Consider the following 21,972-nt stretch of genomic DNA (forward strand, 5'->3'; position numbering starts at 1 on the left):
CCCCCAAACAATATACAATGGTGGCATGAGACCCACATCCTGCCCAGTGAGCTCAGTAAGTTAATGACCCCTAGGACATGCTCTCTGCACACATAAAAAACAATAATTTATGGAAAAGTGGCATTTCAAAGTGAAAGACCCTCATTGTATGGAGACCTGAAATAATGTTTCCATAGCGCCATGACAGTCCTGGCTTGACCACGTAGGGACAAGAAAACTCCCCTGTCCAACCTGGAGGACTAGCTGATGATGGAAACTTGACGTCTCCTCAAGAATGAGGAAGAAGGTGGTCTTTTCCTCCTCCCCACTTTTCCTTTGATTATAAAACTGTAGCCAACTAAGTTCTCAGGGCGCAGCACCCTCTAGCCCATCTGCTTTTAACTTACCTATCACTTTGTCTCTTGCTGAATTCTTTCCACGATGAGACATAAAGGACTGGAGCTCCTTGGAACCCCCCGAAACGCCACCTAGTGGTTTCAAAAGCAATCCCTAACAAACTCCCAACGACATTTTTAAAAGAACTGGGAAAACCCACCAAAATTCATATGGAATCTCAAGGGACTCCAAACACCAAAAAGAAATTTGAAAGGAAGAACAAAATTGGAGGATTCACACTTCCTCATTTCAAAATGTAACTACAAAGCTACAGTAATCAAAAGTGTGATACTGGCATAAGGACAGACGTACAGACCAACTGAATAGAATAATGAATCCAGAAACAAACCTTTGCATATATAGTCAAATGATTTTTGACAAAGGTGTCAAGACCACTCAATGAGAAAAGGACAGTCTCTTCAGCAAGTGATGCTAGGAAAACTGGATATCCACATGTATAAGAATGAAGTTGGACTGCTGGCTTACAGAATATATAAAAATTAACTCAAACTGGATTAAACACCTAAACTTAAGAGCTAAACTATAAAACTCTCAGGAAAAAATAAAGACAAAATTCTTTATGATGTTGAATTTGGCAATGATTTCCTGGATATGACACCAAAAGCACAGGCTACAAAAGAAAAGAAAATAAATTGGACTTCATCAAAATTAAAAATTTCTATGCATCAAAGGACACTATTGAGAATGAAGGAATGGCAAATTAGTGTTTAATGGAACAGATTTTTACTGGTGATGGTTGCACGACAATGTGATGTTTCTTTCCATTCTAGTAACCTTGTCACCAGCAAAGGACCAGCTCAAAGAAGCACTTTATCCTCTACAGGAAAAACACACCAATTATACTTCTACACTTGCCTTAAAAGCACCTAGAGGAAAATCAGTTTGAAAATGGGACTAGTGCTCACACTTCCCACAACCCATTCTAATGTATAAGTAAATGGCCGTATTAGGTGATTCATTACCATAACTGCCAGCAGACTTCTCAATCATTACTGTATTTTACCAATTCTGAAGAAGAGTTATTTAATTGTTCTGGTGCAAGAGCACCTGCAAGTAAACAACATAATCCTGAGCACTCCGCAAGGGACCACAGTACAGGTACAGTACAGGTACTGACATGTTTCATTCTAAAGAAAATCTTATGCTTGACAGATATTACTAGCTCAGCCAAATAAAATGCAAATAATGATGATGATAATAAAAAAAAAAGAATTCAAAATAAATGAGAATTAGTACCAGTCATAAAAACAATAGTCACTCAGGATTTTGAGGGAACCTGAACTTTGAGATATTATTTATGTTAACTCTTTCAGAACTGGTTTCTGTGTGCATCACTGCTGTCAATAATTTGATACTATCTAACTAAGTAGGACCTGGGGGATTACAATGCAGCCAAATATAGTTCTAGTTATGACAGAAAACAAAGGCAATTAAAAAAAAGTCTCTGAATGTATCTGTATCAGACCTAAGAAGCGTTACTTTACAAGAATCAGACTTCAATATTTAAACTTGAAATATACAATAAATAAGAAGCTCAAAATACAGAGTGTGGCTCAGGAAGTAAAGATTACACTGTGACGTTACAAGGCTGCTATGCCTATGTCCTTTATTAGCATTTGGCATTTTACTTCAAGTGTCCTTGACAGATTAATTTTTCAAAATGTGTACTGTAAAATAAATAAGACTATATTCTTTCAATATAAATGGTTAACTGACTTGTACAGAAGAATTCCTCCTTCATTTATACCAAATAACTACAAATCTAGAAACCAATAAAAACATTTTCTATTGTTTGAAAACTTTAAGAATGTTATCTTAAACCCCCAAATTAACATCAGCTTCACTTTCCATATATGTTTAAATTGAAAGACTTTAGACTATACCTTGAAACGTTTAAATGTGCGCTTACGATATTCACACCATTCCACAAAGAAGTGTAGGCTTCGGAAAAACATAAACAAATCTCTTCTTTCTTCTGCTCTGTAGAAATAAAAGGCTCTATGATTAATAAATATCGTTTATTATCGTTCATTTAAGCCCTCCATCTGGCTTTATCTTATTATTGTTTTTTATAGATCCGACACTAAAGCTAAAAAAGTACTTAATATATTTCTATACACTGAACTCTGCCCTTTTGAGTATGTGCCCCTGTGTGATTTCTCAGTCTAGAATTCCCTTTTCTCCATCTTCAAATGTTTAAATCCTACCCATCTTTCAAGATATCACACAAATGCCACTTTCTCCTTGATGTCTCATTTGATGACCTGTGGTATAATAAAGAATATATCTGGGCTTTGTCACTAGTTCCTAACACAGAGCTTCTAACACTCTTGGAATTCCTGAGTGACAAGAGTGCCTTTTTTAAGCTAATGAGGTGAATCAGGGTGGTCCCTAAGTAGCCTTAGGATGGGGACTGTTCACCAGAAAGACCAACCACATGATTTAAAAGTTGGAACTGTTGGCTCACCAGTTCTCCAGGGAAGAGAGGGGAGCTGGAGGAGTTTAATCACATGGCCAATCATGATGCCTATGTAAGGTAACCCCAATAAAACGTCTGGACAACAAAACTCAGTGGCACTTTCAGGTTGGTGAACGTGTGGATGTACTAGGAGGCTGATGTGCCCAGATTCCATGAAGAGAGGGCACAGAAGCTCTATGCTTATCCTCCTCCCCCAGCCCCCACGGCACCCCACCCCACCCCTAGACCTTTGTCTATGAATTGTTTCCATTTGGCTGTTTCTGGGTTGTAACTTTTACTGAAGTCTAGCAGTCTTATGGAGGACTTTGCCCTTAACCTGTGGGTCTCTGCTAAATCTGGGTAGTGTCAGAATTGAACTGAATTACAGGACACCCAGTTGGTGTCACAGATTTATTGTGTCTCACCACCACACCATATGTCCTATTCCAAAATAGCTAGAAATAATTTCATTCCTATGCTTATGAGCTCCCATAGGAATTTAGCTCAATTCTCTTAATACTATACCTATTGTTATATTGACACCTACAAACACTTCTGAGCAACTTATAGGCAAGATGCATGTGTTCATTTAATTATTCATTCGATAAATGATTGTGGGAGTAGAGTTCCCATTCTAGTCACAGTAGAGTAAGCACATTGAACCTGAAGGCTCCCATTAATTACAATTTAGAAACATGGAAATAACACATAAAGCAAATATTGGAAGATTCTGATATGTGGACAGAAGCAAAACAGGTAGAGACTTCAGGAATTAAGGGAGGACCAGATAATGAGTTCTTTGGGGTTCATTTTTACCTCTTGTACATCCCAATCTGGATGCCAGAGCAGACTGAAATTAAAAAAACAAACAAAAAGGCCCAGGCAAAGACTGCTCCTTCTAGCCAGCAGAAGTCATACAAGATGAGGAGTGAAGACACTGTTTTTAGTGATGATTATTTGGACTTGACACCAAAAGCTAAGGCAACAAAGCAAAAATAAACACGGGACTACATCAAACTGAAAAGTCTCTGCACAGTAAAGGAAACCATCAACAAAATGAAAAGGCAACTTGGCGAATGGGACAAAATACTTGCAAACCAAATATCTGATGGGGTTAATATGCAAAATATATAAAGAACTCACATAACCCAATAGCAAAAAACCCACACAATCAGATAAAACAGGCAGAGGATCTGAATATAAGCATACCTCAGAGATATTGCAGATTCAGTTCCAGACCACCACAATAAAACAAACATCGCAATAAAGCGAATTGCACATATTTTTTTAGTTTCCCGCATATTAAAGTTATGTTACACTATAGCTTTATGTCTAAAAAAAAAAAAAGCAACAAGGTACAGGTCTTCCCTGGTGGCGCAGTGGTTAAGAATCCACCTGCCAATGCAGGGGACCCGGGTTTGAGCCCTGGTCCGGGAAGATCCCACATGCCACGGAGCAAATAAGCCTGTGCGCCACAACTACTGAGCCTGTGCTCTAGAGCCCACAAGCCACAACTATGGAGCCCACGTGCCACATCTACTGAAGCCCGTGCACTCCAGAGTCTGTGCTCTGCAACAAGAGAAGCCACCGCAATGAGAAGCCCACACACCGCAATGAAGAGTAGCCCCCGCTCGCCGCAACTAGAGAAAGCCCGCGTGCCACAATGAAGGCCCAACGCAGCCAAAAATAATAAATAAAAATAAATAAATTAAATTTAAAAAAACAAGGCATATATCTTAATTAAAAAATACTTTAGGAGTGGGGGAGAAATAGGTGAAGGGTACGAACTTCCAGTTATAAAATAAATAAGCCACAGAGATGTAATATACAGCATAAGGAATATGGTCAATAATATTGCAATAACTTTGTATGGGAATGGATGGTTACTAGACTTACCATGGTAAACATTTCATAATGTATGAAAATGTCAAAACACTATGTAGTACACCTGAAAATAACATAATATTGTATGTCTACTATATTTCAACTTAAAACTAAGTTTTGGGACTTCCCTGGTGGTGCAGTGGTTAAGAATCTGCCTGCCAATGCAGGGACATGGGTTCAAGCCCTGGTCCGGGAAGATCCCACATGCCGCGGAGCAACTAAGCCCGTGCACAACAACTACTGAGCCTGCGCTCTGGAGCCCGCAAGCCACAACTACTGAGTCCACGTGCCACAACTACTGGGGCCTGCGCGCCTAGAGCCTGTGCTCTGCAGCAGGAGAGGCCACCGCAATGAGAAGCCCGCGCACCGCAACGAAGAGTGGCCCCCGCTCACCGCAACTAGAGAGGGCCTGTGCGCAGCAACGAAGACCCAACACAGCCAAAAATAAATAAATAAAATAAAATAAGTTTATTAAATAAAAAAAAATAACTAAGTTTCTATAAGATATAAATACACTCGTTATATACTTGGACCCAATCAGTCCATGTTTGATTGAGGACTCCTGAATATTAAACTGATCTAATGTTCACAATAAAGAGGAAAAAGTTCACAAGAAAAAAGATCACTTTACTGCTAAAAACTGCTATCCATCATCTGAGCATTCAGCAAATCTTTTTGCTGGTGGAGGGTCTCTCCTCGGCATTGATGGATGCTGACTGATGAGGGATGTTTACTAAAAGTTGGCATGGCTGTGGCAACCACCACCTTTATTCTTCAAATAAGACGACAATGAAGCTTGATGCATTAAGTGACTCTTCCTTTCATGAACGATTTCTCTGTAACATGCAATGCTGTTTGATAGCATTTCACCCACAGAACTTCTTTCAAAACTAGCGTCAATACTCTCAAACCCTGCCACTGCTTTATCAACTAAATTTATGTCACAGTCTAAATCCTTTTTTGTCATTTCAACAATCTTCACAGCATCTTCACTAGGAGTAGATTCCATCTCAAGAAACCACTTTCTTTTTCTTCATCCATAAGAAGCAACTCCTAATCAATTAAAAGTTTTGTCATGAGATTGTAGCAATTCAGTCACATCTTCAGGCTCCACTTCTAATTCTAGGTCTCTTACTACTTCCACCACACTTGCAGTGACTTCCTCCACTGAAGTCTTGAACCCCTCAAAATCATCCACGAGGGTTGGAATCAACTTCTTCCAAACTCCTGTTAATGTTGATCTTTTCACCTCTTCCAATGAATCATGAATGTTCTTTCTTTTTTGTTTTTTTTGGTTTTTTTTCTTTTTTCTTTTGGCTGCGTCGGGCCTTAATTGCGGCATGCGGGATCTTCGTTGAGGCATGCGGGATCTTTCATTGTGGCACACTGGATTCCCTCTAGCTGTTGCGTGGGGGTTTTCTCTTCTCTAGTTGTGGTGTGCAGGCTCCAGGGCACGTGGGCTCTGTAGTTTGCAGCATGTGGGCTCTCTAGTTGAGGCACGCACAAGCTCAGTAGTTGTGGTGCGTGGGCTTAGCTGCCCCGCAGCATGTGGGAACCTAGTTCCCCAACCAGGGGTCAAACCCACGTCCTCTGCATTGGAAGGTGGATTCTTTACCACTTGACCACCAGGGAAGTCCCATGAATGTTCTTAATGGCATCCAGAATGGTGAATCCTTTCCAGGTTTTCAACTGACTTTGCCCAGATCCATCAGAAGAATTCACTATCTATGGCAGCTACAGCCTCACAAAATATATTTCTTAAATAATAAGACTTGAAAGTTGAAATTATCCCTTGATCCATGGGCTGCAGAATGGATGTTGTGTTAGCAGGCATGAAAACAACATTAATATCATTGTACATCTCCATAAGAGCTCTTGGGTGGCCAAGTGCATTGTCAATGAGCAATAATATTTTGAAAGGAATCTTTTTTCTAAGCAGTAGGCCTCAACAGCGGGCTTAAAATATTTAGTAAACCATGTTGTAAACAGACATGCTGTCATCCAGGCTTTCCATTTATAGAGCACAGGCAGAAGAGATTTAGTATAATTCTTAAGGGCCCTAGGAATTTTGGAATGGTAAATGAACACTGGCTTCAACTTAAGGTTACCAGTGGCATTAGCCCCAAACAAGAGAGTCAGCCTGTCCTTTGAAGCTTTGAAGCCAGGCATCGAATTTTCCTCTCTAGCTATGAAAGTCCTAGATGGTATCTTCTTCCGATACAAGGCTGTTTGTCTACATTGAAAATCTGTTGTTTAGTGTAGCCACCTTCATGGATTATCTTAGCTATATCTTCTGGATAACTTGCTGCAGTGTCTACATCAGCCCTTGCTGCTTCACCTTGTACTTTTATATTATGGAGATGGCTTCTTTCCTTAAACCTCATGAACCAAACTCTGCTAGCTTCAAACTTTTCTTCTGTAGCTTCCTCACCTCTTTCATCCTTCACAGAATTGTAGAGTTAGGGCCCTGATGTGGATTAGACTTTGGCTTTAAGGGAATGTTGTGGCTGGTTTGATCTTCTATCCAGACCACTAAAACTTTCTCCATAGGTGCAATAAAGCTGTTTCACTTTCTTATTTGTGTGTTCACTAGAATATTACTCTTAATTTCCTCCAAGATAGACAGATAGATATACACACACATAGAGATAAATATCCCTATCAATCTATCTATCTATCTAATGGAATATTATTCATCCATAAGAAGAAGGAAATCCTGATATTTGTAACAACATGGCTGGACCTTGAGGACATTATGCTAAGTAAAATAAGTCTGAGAGAGAAAGATAAATACTGTATGATCTCACTAGTATGTGGAATCTAAAAAACAAACAAACAAAAAACAAACTCAGTTGCGGAGAACACATTGATGGTTGCCAGGGGCAGGGGGTATGAGGTCGGCAAAATGGGTGAGGGTGGTCAAAAGGTACAAACTCCTAGTTATAAAATAAGTAAGTCATGGGGATGTAATATACACCATGGTGACTGTAGTTAATAATACTGTATTGTATATTTGAAAGTTGCTAGAAGAGAAAATGTTAAAAGTTCTCATCAGAAAAAATAAAAAGTAACTGTGTGGTTATACATGTTAACTAGAGTAACTGTAATGATCATTTCACAATTTATACATATATCTAGTCATTATATTGTACACCTGAAACTAATATAATGTTATATATCAACTATATCTCAACAGAACAAAACCAATGTTCAAAATCATGCAATTTAATTTACTGGACATAATATTAATAAAGTTTCTTTTGTGGTTTATTACTTAAGAGCAAAAGTTTTCAAAAATTAGGCAATAAAATGTTTGATGCAGTTAAAAAAAAGAAAAAAAAAAAAAGATGAGAAAAGGGAAACCATGCAGTACAGAACCCTAATGCCAAAGAGGAGCCGTGTCCCTAATCCTCCCAATTAGGCAACTAGTACTGCTGGTAATAAGCAAAAGCATAAGCATATGGATCAAGGGAAGAGAATTGAGAGTCCAGAAATACAATCATAGATCTATGGTCAACTGATTTTCAACAAGAGTGCCAAAACCATTCAATGGGGATAAGAATAGTCTCTTCAAAAACTGGTACTGTGACAACCAGATATCCAAATGCTAAAGAGTGATGTGGCACCCTTACTTTGCACCATATGCTCTAAACTCTAAATGGATCAACGACCTAAATATAAAAGCTAAAACTATAAATTCTCAGAAGAAAACACAGAGGCAAATATCGACCTTAGATTTGGCTGTGGTTTCTCAAATGACAATAAAATCATGAACATCAAAATAAAATACAGATAATGTAGACATCATAAAAATTAAAACTTCTGTGCATCAAACGACATTATCAAGAGTGGAAAGACAAGCTACACAGTGGTATTTGCAAAATATATATCTGAAAAGGGTCTAGAACCCAAAATATAGAGAAAACTCTTAAAACTCAACATAAAAATCGTAAAAATGCTGTAACAAGCTATCATGAACATGGTTTAGAGAAATACAAAAATAGAAAATGTCAACAAAGAAATAAAGGATAATAAGAAGATTCAAATAATTTAGAACTGCAAAATACAATAACTTAAATACAAATCTCATCACAGTGGGCTTCCCTGGTGGTGCAGTGGTTAAGAATCCACCTGCCAAAGCAGGGGACACAGGTTCGAGCACTGGTCTGGGAAGATCTCACATGCTGTGGAGCAGCTAAGCCTGTGCGCCACAGCTACTGAGCCTGCACGCTAGAGCCCGCGAGCCACAACTACTGAGCCCACGTGCCACAACTACTGAAGCCTGCGCGCCTAGAGCCCGTGCTCTGCAACAAGAGAAGCCACTGCAATGAGAAGCCCGTGCACTGCAACGAAGTGTAGCCCCCCTTACCGCAACTAGAGAAAGTCCACGTGCAGCAACGAAGACCCAATGCAGCCAAAAAAAACCTCATCAGAAGTGTTCCATAGCAGAATGGAGATGGCAGGGGAAAGAAACTTAAAGATAGACCAATAGGAATTATTCAATACCAACAGAGAGAGAAAAGATTGCGGGGAAAAAAGGCAAGAGATCCTCAGAGAGTTGTGAAATAATAACAAAAGGTTTAACCTTCATGTCATCAGTCTCAGAAGGAGAGGGGAAAGGGCCTGGGACTGAAAAAATATTTGAAGAAATAAGGACTGAGTACTTCCCAAACTTGACTAAAAAAATATACCTACAGATTCCCAAAGATGTCTAAGCCCAGAGAAATGATGATCACATTTCTAAAAATTAAAGACAAAGAAAGTCCTTGAAAGCAGGCACAGAGAAATGAGGCATTATAAATAAGAGAACAATGGTTTGAATAACTGTCTATTTCTCATCAAAAACCATGGAGGCCAGAAGCAAGTGGCACAACATTTTTTAAGTGTTGAAAGAACAGAACTGTCAAACTAGAATTCTATATCCAGAAAGAATCTACCTCAAGAATGAGAGTAAAGACATTCTCACATGAAGAAAATTAAGAAAACTTGCTGCCAGAGCCATCATTCACTTAGTTTCCTTTAACTCTTTGAGCATATTTAAAACAGTTTCTTTGTCTAATAAATCCAAAGTCTGGGCTTCCTCAGGCACAGTTTCTATTGATTGATTACTTTTTTCCCTGTGCATGGGCCTTACTTTCTTGTTTTGTTTTTCGTTCTGCCTGTTTTGTAATTTTTGTTGAAAACTGAACATTTTAAACACTATAGTGTGGCAATTCCTGGAATCAGATTCTCCCTCTCCCCAGGGTTTGCTGTTGTGCTTCTTGTTCCTTTTGTTGGTTTAGTGACTTTTCTGAGCCAATCTGTATAGTCTATTTTTTGTTGTGCATGACTACGTAAGTCTGCTCCATTAGCTAATATCTTGACAGAGATTTACTTAAACACCTTGAACCCATGTCTCCAAGTCTTTGCCAAGGGGCTTTCTCTTGGGCATAGCTTCAATACTCAGCAAGGCAAATGACAATACTACCTTAGCTTTCACTTCCTGCTTTTGCACAGCCTCACGGTCAGCCAGTAGTGAGAACTTAGGCCATCTCAGGTCTTTCCTGAGCATGCACACAACCCAACACATGGGCAGGACCTTCTAGAGTCCCAGGGATAGGTCAGAGATTTTTGAAGTCCCTAGCCATTGCATTCTACAGCTTTTCTTTTTAAGCTTTTTCGTTAACCTATTAATTGCCCAGCTGTTATCCACCGCCTCAGGCACCCATGAAGTTTAAAAATTGCCTCCAGGGAACTCCCTGGCAGTCCAGTGGTTAGGACTCAGCGCTTTCACTGCTGGGGCCCAGGTTCGATCCCTGGTCCGGGAACTAAGATCCCACAAGCTTCATAGCGTGGACCAAAAAAAAAAAAAAAAAAAGCCTCCAAATATCTTCAACAAATTCTCCCAGAGAAAAGCCTTTCACACTAGATTAGTTCTGAGTCAGGTCAAATAAACACAGCCTTGAAAGTGAGATCTTCCAGGGAATAAAGAAACAGGTCAAACAATGACAATTTACTGGGAATGTGGCTTTGAAGGAGTTTGAACCTATTCTGCTCCCTCTGGTGGCTGCCAGGCTTGCTGGTTATCACCAGGATTACAGGCTTTTTGTTGTCAAGGCTAACACAGAGCTGGTAAAGGAGAGATAGGTATAGGGCATTTAAAAAACACAAAGCTCACTCTTGTTATCAAGATTCTGCCGTTTTTCCTGAATAAATGCTCCCTGGATTGCTACAACCCTTTGGTTCATTTCTAGGATTCCAAAAAATTTGATTCTGACAGTTTTGGCCAGTTTTTTTGTTGCTTTTACAGAGGAGAGAATCTTCAAAGGTACTTACTTACTCTGCTAGTTTCACTGACATCTATGCCTTGAATTTTAAAAGGACTCAGCCAGGGCTCTGTATTAATCATGTCTTTTATTTTCTGTATTCTGATGCTTTGACATCTGGGGCCTTGCTGACCCTGAAGAAACTGTGCCTCCCAAGATTAGCCCAGTCCTAGAGATAGTAAACAACTTGCTCCTGAATGCTTTTCTAACGTGATACAACCAGTCCAGAACCCATATCTCAACCACCTCCTTTATATTTGCTATTCCCCTATCCACTTGCTCAGGGCTAGGTACCAGAGGCATCTAGTGACAGCCCCTATGACCCACAGCCTCCTGAAATTATTCAAACTAGCCAACCTAAGCCTGCTCGCCCTGACTCACCTTTTCCTTACCTCAGAAACCACAGTAAAGGCTCTTGACCAGTTTCCCGTTCTCCGTCTCCTGACCTACTCTAGTGCTTCTCCCTGTGGTCCCCAGTGGCATGATGTACCCTTCCCTCTTAGGAACCAACTAAGTAACAAACTATCTTTTCAATGGTAATCGTCTTCCTGATCTGTTGGCCTTACCATACTCAAATAATTTTTTTAAAAACCTATTAAAATAGGTTCCCATGCATTTATTACTAACTTTTAAACATTAGCCATGTAGTATATATGAGCATAGATGTTTATTTCACATGTAAGCTGTTGGTTCCTGTAGATAGCAAAAAGACTACCCCAGAACACACAAACAGTAGTGGTGAGGTTTATTCTCTCCATACTTGGTCACTCAGCCAAATTGTCCCGTAACCATGAGTTAATAAACTCATTGGAACTGCTTCTCAGAGGGACCTCACCAACAAGTCTTCGTGGAAGCTATAGTGATATTTCTGTGAAGGTAACTAATTTGGTGCAGCTCTTAATCACTGAGTAAATGGCCCTCTGAAGCTGCTTTGAAGCTAATCTTGGTGAACTTATCAGAACTTGGGATAGTAAGTAACTTGTGGAAGTCAATAAGGGGATTAATTGAATTATGATTCTTGGAAAATGACCTAAATTGCCTCAGACATATGAAAAACGAGCATGTCTGCATAATAATGATTCAGCTTACCTGTACAATGACTAATCTGAGGAGTAGTTTTGTCCTAAATCCCTTCCAGTTACAGCTTTTTACGCTTTTCTGTGCTTTTTTTTTTTTTCTTCAAAAATAACAACAGAAATAGTGAAGAAAGCAGCTGGCACATAGAATTCATTCTCAAAGAATCCTTGTAACTTGATCAGTTGAGTATATTGTAAATAGTGGTGAACATGTATTCTTACTGAAGGAGTTTAGGAATCTATGCCACAAGTAATATCACACAATAGGGAATCTGTAAGATGAAGTAATTCCATGTAGAGTGGGTGGCCCAGAGAAACAGTGCTTTGTAGATCCAGTTTCGCTGAGAAGCAGTCCCCAAATATTGGCAATCACTCCATGTTGTAAAGGGGAGACCTAGCTCATGGATATTCTTCAAATAGCTCTATTATTCCAATTCCAATAAGTTCCAGTATTTCTCAGAAATATTTTTATTCTTTGATTTGTTATTCTTTATATAAACTTTTGGAATGGGGCAGAAGCTTGCAAATACTTTTATCCAGTTACTTCATTTTGCAGATAGAACTCCACAGAGTTTACGTATCTTTCCTAATTCAGTGGTTAGTCATTAGTTTAAAGGAAAAAACCCAACGAAATGTGTTATATGAAGGTACACTGTCCTTGTTATCACATATTTGTGATTTACACTAAGGATAAGATATGCATACTAAGTGATTATAATGCAAGGCAAAATAGGATTCATTTTTAGAGAGTACCTAGAGTTGGTAACCAGCTGGGTACAATTAGGCAAGTTTAGCTCCCTGACTTACTCATAGTCACCCTCTCAGTGAGGACTTCTCTGACCATGCTATTTAAAAATGGACACCTCTCCCTCATCCTGTACATTCTCTATTTCCCATCTCACTTTATTTTCTCCCATACCGTTTATCTCTATCTAATATATTATTCATTTTATATATCAGTTTATTTATTGCCTTTTCCTCTTCCTAGAAAATAAGTTTATGAGGGCAGAGATGTTTTGTTTTGTTAACTGCTACATATTAAGCACATACAATGTTTGCCACGTAATAGGTATGCACTTACATTCCCATAGCATTTATCCCATTATCATTTACCACATGTTATTGGTTTTGCTCATTTACTAGTTTGTCAGCTTCATGAAGTCAGAAACTATGTATCTTTTGTTCAGTTATATTCTTAGAGACTAATACAGTACAAAGTACATAATATGCTTTCAACATGCATGTATTTACTTATTTTTAAGTTTTCATACTGGGGCAGGAGAGGTATATTTTAAGCCTGGAAAGTCTTTTTATCCCGGAATATAAGGAAGTGCTCAAAAATATGAAAAGAAGAGTAAAGAATTATAAACCTTTAAAAAAAAGAATGAATGATATCATATCTATAGCAAATAGATACGTACACATATACACACATATTGATACACAGGGGTGAAGGGAGATATATTTCTTAAGCAAAAGGACTAATGCTTATTGAGAAATGTAAAGGGAAGTGCTGGAGTTGAAAAAATCATCATTTTGCAACCACCACAGTAAAAAGTAGATCAGATATGAATCAACAGGGGTGCTAAATACAGGCAGAAATTTTAATAAAGAGTAGTATCTGCGTGATCATAAAGTATCTCCCCATAGACTGTCTATTAGTTGTAAGGGAGGAAAAAAAGCAGTGATGATACAGTGGAGAATCAGGCAACAGTTTGACTGATGATCAAAATTAACATCACCTGTGAGGGACAGCTATCTGAGACAGACAAAACATCGCCTATACAGTATTTTGCCTGAGAATACATAACAGTATTTGATGATGAGAAAAAAAATCAAAGACTAAATTAAAAACATTCTATGAGTGGCAGGGAGGGGGAGGTGGAAGAACTGTATTTTTTAAAGATGGCAAAGTCATAAAAGGCTCTAGAATTGCTCCAGATTAAAGAAATCTATAAGACATGACAGCTAAATGCAATACTTGACTCTAGCCTGGATCACGTATTGCAGAGGAAAAGAAAATACAATAAAGGACATTATTAGATCAAATAAACAAATTGGAATATGGATGGCAAAGTAGATAAAAGTATTATATCAATGTCAATTTATGGAGTCAATCACAGTACTATAAGAGAATACCTCTACTCAGATTGCACACCAAAGTATCTAGGAGAACACAGCCATGATATATGCATCAGGAAGAAAAACAGAAATGGTAAAAATCTGGGTAAATACAATAATCTATCACTTTTAAATTCTTTAAATTATGTATCATGGTTGAGAGTAAAAAACCATTACTGTCTGATGGGGTTTTCAGTGCATACATATGAATGTAATTCATATAAAAACTATAACATGAAGCAGGGAGAGAAAGGGATCTATACTGTTATAAGGATTCCCAGACTGTAATTGCAGTGGTAAAGTATTAAATCTAAGTAGACTGTTAAAAGTTAGCTTATGCAGTTGAAATCCCTCCAGCAGCCAATAATAATAATAATAATATAATAATAATAATACTTTTTAACGTCTGACAGAAGAAATTACTCTCCAAAGAATATAGGTCCATAAAGAGCAGTAGTTACTTCATTAGAGCTTACAAGGCCAAAATGACAAGATGTTTTAATCTCCATTAAACAAGGGAGCAAAAAATAAGCTCTTAATCATGTGATGAGGGAGTGAGCCAAGAAATAAATCTTAAAAACTACAGTGGCCAAAGTTTAAACACACACACACTACAGACACCCAGAGAAAGAAAAAGACTGTTCTCTTACATAACTTTTTTAAAAGAACTGTATTTAAAAGTGGATTAAGTCATAATTCCTTCACCCCCATTCACATCTCCACAGTCTTCCATTATAGAAAGAAAGTGTGTGTGTGTGTATGTGTTTGTGAGAGAGTGTGTGTGTTTGTGTGTGTGTGTGTTTGTGAGAGAGAGAGTGTGTGTGTTTGTGTGTGTGCGTGTGTGTATCGGCTCTTAGAGCTGCAAGAGTGATTGCAATTTATCTATTTTCCCAAGCATAGTTCAAACTTCACTAAATGTAAAACAGATGTTATGTATTTCCTTCACAAAATGTTGACAGTGGCACATTTCAAATGCAACTAGAGTAATCAAAAAAGTAAAGTAACTCCAAATGTCTCTTTCTCAAGGATAAAGCAAAGCATAGAGAGAAATTTGGAATAACACTTTAAAACTTTTATTTAAAAATTAAATTCCTAGGAATATTAGGTCTAAAATCAAATGATTATCACAACTTAATTCACTAAAATATTATCAGTTACTCTCACACACTGCCGGTGGGGATGCAAAATGGTATAGTCACTCTGGTAAACAGTTTGGCAGTTTATTATAAATTTAAACATATTCTTATCACATGACCCAGGAACCCCACTTCCGGTTATTACCCTAGACAAAAGAAAACTTACATTCACATAAAAACCTCTATTGAGCAGCACTATTCATAATCACCAAAACTGGAAATAACCTGAATGTCCTCCAATAGGTGAATGGATAAACAAACTATTATCCATAAAATGGAATACTACTCAGAAATGAAAAGACAGATGAGTCTCAAAGGCATTATGCCAAATAAAGAAGCCAGTCTCAAAAGGTTACACACTGTGTGATTTCATTTATTTGACATTTCGTAAAAGGAAAAATTCTAGTAATGAAGATCAGAGCAAGTTTTGCCATGGTTTAAGAGTGGGGAGAGGGTATAAGGGCTTTTTTGCATCGTTGGAACTGTTTAGTACCCTGATTGTAGTCATGAGTACACAGGAATGATCTAATCAGAATAACACACAAGGAAAAAATTGAATTAAATGAACAGAGCCACAGGGACACGTAGGAAAATACCAAATGATTTTACATTCATGTCATCAGAGACCCAGAAGCAAAGAAGAAAAAGTGTTCAGTGAAAAAAATATTTGGAGAAATAATGGCTGAAAACTTCTCAAACTAGGTAAAAAGACATAAACTTACAATTCAAGAAGCTCAGAAAACCCCAGGGAGGATAAAATCAGAGAAATCCATGCTTAAACACATCATAATCAAACTATTGAAAATTAAAGAAAAAGAAAACTTCCTGAATCAGTTAGAGGAAAACAGATACATATCATATAGAAGAACGAGGATTCCAAGACAGTGGATTTCTCAACAGAAATAATGGAGGCCAAAAGGACGTAAAACAACATTTTCAAAGAACTGAAAGAAAAGAACTGTCAACACAGAATTCAGTACCCAGTGAAAATACCCAAACACATGGCGGCTAAACAATATGTTACCAAATAACCAAGAGATCAGTGAAGAAATCAAAGAGGAAGTCAAAAGATACCTAGAGACAAATTACAACAAAAACATGATGATCCAAAACCTATGGGATGCAGCAAAAGCAGTTCTAAGAGGGAAGTTTATAGCAATACAAGCCTACCTCACGAAACAAGAAAAATCTCAAATAAACAACCTGACCTTATACCTAAAGGAACTAGAGAAAGAAGAACAAACAAAACCCAAAGTTAGCAGAAGGAAAGAAATCATAAAGATCAGAGTGGAAATAAATGCAATAGAAACAAAGAAAACAATAGCAAAGATCAATAAAATGAAAAGCTGGTTCTTTGAGAAGATAAGCAAAATTGATAAACCTTTAGCCAGACTCATCAAGAAAAAGAGGGAGAGGACTCAAATCTATAAAATTAGAAATGAAAAAGGAAAAGTTACAACAGACACCACAGAAATGCAAAGCATCCTAAGAGACTACTACAAGCAACTCTATGCCAATAAAATGGACAACCTGGAAGAAATGGACAAATTCTTAGAAAGGTATAACCTTCCATGACTGACACAGGAAGAAATAGAAAATATGAACAGACCAATCACAAGGAATGAAATTGAAACTGTGATTAAAAATCTTCCAACAAACAAAAGTCCAGGACCAGATGGCTTCACGGGTGAATTCTATCAAATATTTAGAGACGAGCTAACACCCATCCTTCTCAAACTCTTCCAAAAAATTGCAGAGGAAGGAACACTCCCAAACTCATTCTATGAAGCCAACATCACCTTGATACCCAAACCAGACAAAGATACTACAAAAAAAAAAAAAATTACAGACCAATATCACTGATGAATATAGATGCAAAAAGCCTCAACAAAATACTAGCAAACAGAATCCAACAACACATTAAAAGGATCATACACCATGATCAAGTGGGATTTATCCCAGGGATGCAAGGATGCTTCAATATACACAAATCAATCAATGTGATACACCATATTAACAAATTGAAGAATAAAAACCATATGATCATCTCAATAGATGCAGAAAAAGCTTTTGACAAAATTCAACACCCATTTATGATAAAAACTCTCCAGAAAGTGGGCATAGAGGGAACCTATGTCAACATAATAAAGGCCATATACGACAAACCCACAGCAAACATCATTCTCAATGGTGAAAAACTGAAAGCATTTCCTCTAAAGCCACAGCAATCAGAGAAGAAAAAGAAATAAAAGGAATACAAATTGGAAAAGAAGAAGTAAAACTGTCACTGTTTGCAGATGACATGATACTATACATAGAGAATCCTAAAGATGCCACCAGAAAACTACTAGAGCTAATCAATGAATTTGGTAAAGTTGCAGGATACAAAATTAATGCACAGAAATCTCTTGCATTCCTATACACTAATGGTGAAAAATCTGAAAGACAAATTAAGGAAACACTCCCATTTACCACTGCAACAAAAAGAATAAAATACCTAGGAATAAACCTACTTAGGGAGACAAAAGACCTGTATGCAGAAAACTATAAGACATTGATGAAAGAAATTAAAGATGATACAAATGGAGAGATATTGTGACAATGACTATACTACCCAAAGCAATCTACAGATTCAATGCAATCCCTATCAAATTACCAATGGCATTTTTTACAGAACTAGAACAAAAAATCTTAAGATTTGTATGGAGACACAAAAGACCCCGAATAGCCAAAGAAGTCTTGAGGGAAAAAAACGGAGCTGGAGGAATCAGACTCCCTGACTTCAGACTATACTATAAAGCTACAGTAATCAAGACAATATATTACTGGCATAAAAACAGACATATAGATCAATGGAACAGGATAGAAACCCACAGATAAACCCATGCACCTATGGTCAACTAATCTATGACAAAGGAGGCAAGCATATACAATGGAGAAAAGACAGTTTCTTCAAAAAGGGGTGCTGGGAAAACTGGACAGCTACATGTAAAATAATGAAATTAGAACACTCCCTAACACCATACACAAAAATAAACTCAAAATGGATTCGAGACCTAAATGTAAGACTGGACACTATAAAACTCTTAGAGGAAAACATAGGAAGAACACTGTTTGACATAAACCACAGCAAGATCTTTTTTGATCCACCTCCTAGAGTAATGGAAATAAAAACAAAAATAAACAAATGGGACCTAATGAAACTTAAAAGCTTTTGCACAGAAAAGGAAACTGCAAACAAGGTGAAGAGACAACCCTCAGAATGGGAGAAAATATTTGCAAACGAATCAACAGACAAAGGATTAATCTCCAAAATATATAAGCAGCTCATGCAGCTCAATATTAAAAAAACAAACAACCCAATCCAAAAATGGGCAGAAAACCTAAATAGATATTTCTCCAAAGAAAACATACAGATGGCCAAGAAGCACATGAAAAGCTGCTCAACATCACTAATTATTAGAGAAATGCAAATCAAAACTAAAATGAAGTGTCACCTCACACCAGTTAGAATGGGCATCATCAGAAAATCTACAAACAGTAAATGCTAGAGAGGGTGTGGAGAAAAGGGAACCCTCTTGCACTGTTGCTGGGAATGTAAATTGATACAGCCACTATGGAGAACAGTATGGAGGTTCCTTAAAAAACTAAAAATAGAATTACCATATGATCCAGCAATCCCACTACTGGGCATATACCCAGAGAAATCCATAATTCAAAAAGACACATTCACCCCAATGTTCATTACAGCACTATTTACAATAGCCAGATCATGGAAGCAACCTAAATGCCCATCGATAGACAAATGGATAAAGAAGATGTGGTACATATATACAATGGAATATTACTCAGCCATAAAAAGGAATGAAATTGGGTCATTTGTAGAGACGTGGATGGATCTAGAGACTGTCATACAGATTGAAGTAAGTCAGAAAGAGAAAAACAAATATCGTATATTAATGCATACATGTGGAACCTAGAAAAACGGTACAGATGAACCAGTTTGCAGGGCAGAAATAGAGACACAGATGTAGAGAACAAACATATGGACACCAAGCGGGGAAAGTGGAGGGGGGGGTGGTGGTGTGATGAACTGGGAGATTGGGATTGACATATATACACTAATATGTATAAAATAGATAACTAATAAGAACCTGCTGTATAAAAAGATAAAATAAAATTCAAAAAAAACTAGTGAAAATATCTTAAAAAATGAAGGTATAATAATGACATTCTCAGATGAAAGAAAACTAAAAGAATTTGTCCAAGTGAACCTACTCAGAAAGAAATGCTAAAGAGGGACTTCCGTGGTGGCGCAGTGGTTAAGAATCCGCCTGCCAATGCAGGAGACATGGGTTTGATCCCTGTCTGGTCCAGGAAGATCCCACATGCCACAGAGCAACTAAGCCCGTGCACCACATCTACTGAGCATGTGCTCTAGTGCTCGCGAGCCACAACTACTGAGCCCGTGTGGCACAACTACTGAAGCCCGTGCACCTGGTGCCTATGCTCCGCAACAAGAAGAGCCACCACAATGAGCAGCTCGCACACTGCAACAGAGTAGCCCCCACTCACCTCAACTACAGAAAGACCACACACAGCAATGAAGACCCAATGCAGCCAAAAATAAACAGAATAAAATAAGAAAAAAACTTCCTTTAAAAAACACTCAAATTAAAGTGGAATTTTGAAAAGTACTCAAAGAATGCAGAAAAGACATGAAAGGGAAAAATATAAGAAAAAAACAAAGAGAATAAAAACCGCTAAGTGGGTAGATCTCAATCCAAACAGATCAACAGTTACATTAAATGCAAATAAATCAAATATCTAAACGTAATTGGTAAAATTATAAAAATTTCTAAAAATTTTGTAGATAATCTTTATGACCTGAGGTTAGGCAAAAAGTTTTCAGACATCATACCGAAAAACATGAGCTTAAAAAAAGAAAAAAAAAGGTAAACTGTCATTTTGAAACCAAAAAAATTCTGCTCTTTGAAAGATACTGTTAAGAAAATGAAAAGACAAGCTACTGAACGGGAGAAATTATTTGGAAACTGCATATATGACAAAGGACTTACATGCAGAATAGATAAAGAACTCTCAAAACAACAGTGAGAAAACAACCTAAAGAAGCAATAAGTAAAAGAACATAAGCTTCACCAAAAAGGATAATTAGATGGCAATTAAGCACATGTAAAGATGCTCACATTATTAACTGTTAGGAAAATGAGATTACACTACACTTCTACTAGAATGGATAAATTCAAAGATATACACAGGAACTTCCCTGCTGGTCCAGTGGTAAAACTCCGTGCTCCCAATGCAGGGTGCCCAGGCTCGATCCCTGTTCAGGGAACTAGATCCTGCATGCGTGCTGCAACTAAGAGTTCGCATGCCACAACTAAAAAAAAACTAAACAACTAAGAGTCTGCATGCCGCAACTAAAAAAAAAAAAAAAAAAAGATCCTGCATTCTACAACTAAAGATCCTGCATGCCGCAGTGAAGAAGCTGCGTGCTGCAACTAAGACCTGGCGCAGCCAAAATAAAAATAAATAAATAAATATTTTAAAATAAACATACATACAAAGTCTTGGAGATCCTGTAGAGTAATAGGAACACTCATATATTTATTGCTGGTGGAGATGCAAAATGGTAAAACCCTCTGGAAAATGGCTCAGCAATTTCTTTTCTTTCTTTCTTCTTTTTTTAATTGAAGGATAGTTGATTTACAATGTTGTGAGCTTGGCAATTACTTATAAAGAAAAACATGTGCTTACCATATGACCCACCTGTCCAATTTCCAAGTATTCATCCTAGAGCAGAAGTCATCAAACTTTCCTTAAAAGTCAGATAGTAAATACATCAGGCTTGCAGGCTATGTGGTCTGTATTGTAATATGGTAAAATTACTTCACTCTGCCATTTTACAATGAAAGCAACTATAAACAATACTTAACGAATGGGCATGATTCTGTTTCAATAAAACTTCTTTTATAAAAATAGGCAGTTTGTCTGTGAATCAAAGTTTGCCTATCCCTGCCTAAGAGGAATGAAAACTTATGCTCACACAAAACCCTCTACACAAATGTTTAGAGCAACTTTATTCATAAAAACAAAAAACTGAAAACAACCCAAATGTCCTTCAATGGGTAAATGGATAAACAAATTGTGCATTACCCATATAATAGAATACTACTCACCAATGAAAAGGGGAAAAAACTATTGATACATGCAAACACATGGATGTATCTCAAAGGAATTATGTTGAGTGAAATAAACTAGTCTTGAAAGTTTGCATACCATGTGATTCCATTTGGAAAAGGCAAAACTCTACTGATGAAGAACATACCAATGATTGTCAGGGCATAGGAGTGGAAGTAGGGGTCATATCTAAAAAGGTCAGCATGAGAGTTTTTTTAGTATTATGGAATTGTTCTTTATTCCGATTATAGTGGTAGTTATATGAATTTATATTTGTGTTAAATTGATAAGACTTCTATGACAGAAAAGTCAATTTTATTGTACGTTAATTTAAAGATATAAAAAATCATGAAAGAAGGAAGAGAAGGAAGGAAGGAGAGAGCAAGGGAGGTAGG

General features: G+C 37.4%; 1 protein-coding gene across 4 annotated transcripts in view; it reads right to left on the minus strand.

The window, feature by feature from the left end:
• Positions 1 to 21,972, minus strand: part of CENPP (centromere protein P) — a 236,977-nt gene that overhangs the window by 154,054 nt on the left and 60,951 nt on the right. For all 4 annotated transcript variants that reach the window (XM_082469888.1, XM_082469886.1, XM_082469885.1 and 1 more), the window contains exon 5: positions 2,280 to 2,376. In XM_082469888.1, the coding sequence (XP_082326014.1) occupies positions 2,280 to 2,376 (97 nt within the window). The remainder of the gene's footprint in view (positions 1 to 2,279; positions 2,377 to 21,972) is intronic.

Source organism: Balaenoptera physalus (genome assembly GCF_965194825.1).
Source record: "Balaenoptera physalus genome assembly, chromosome: 7".
Lineage (NCBI taxonomy): Eukaryota > Metazoa > Chordata > Mammalia > Artiodactyla > Balaenopteridae > Balaenoptera > Balaenoptera physalus.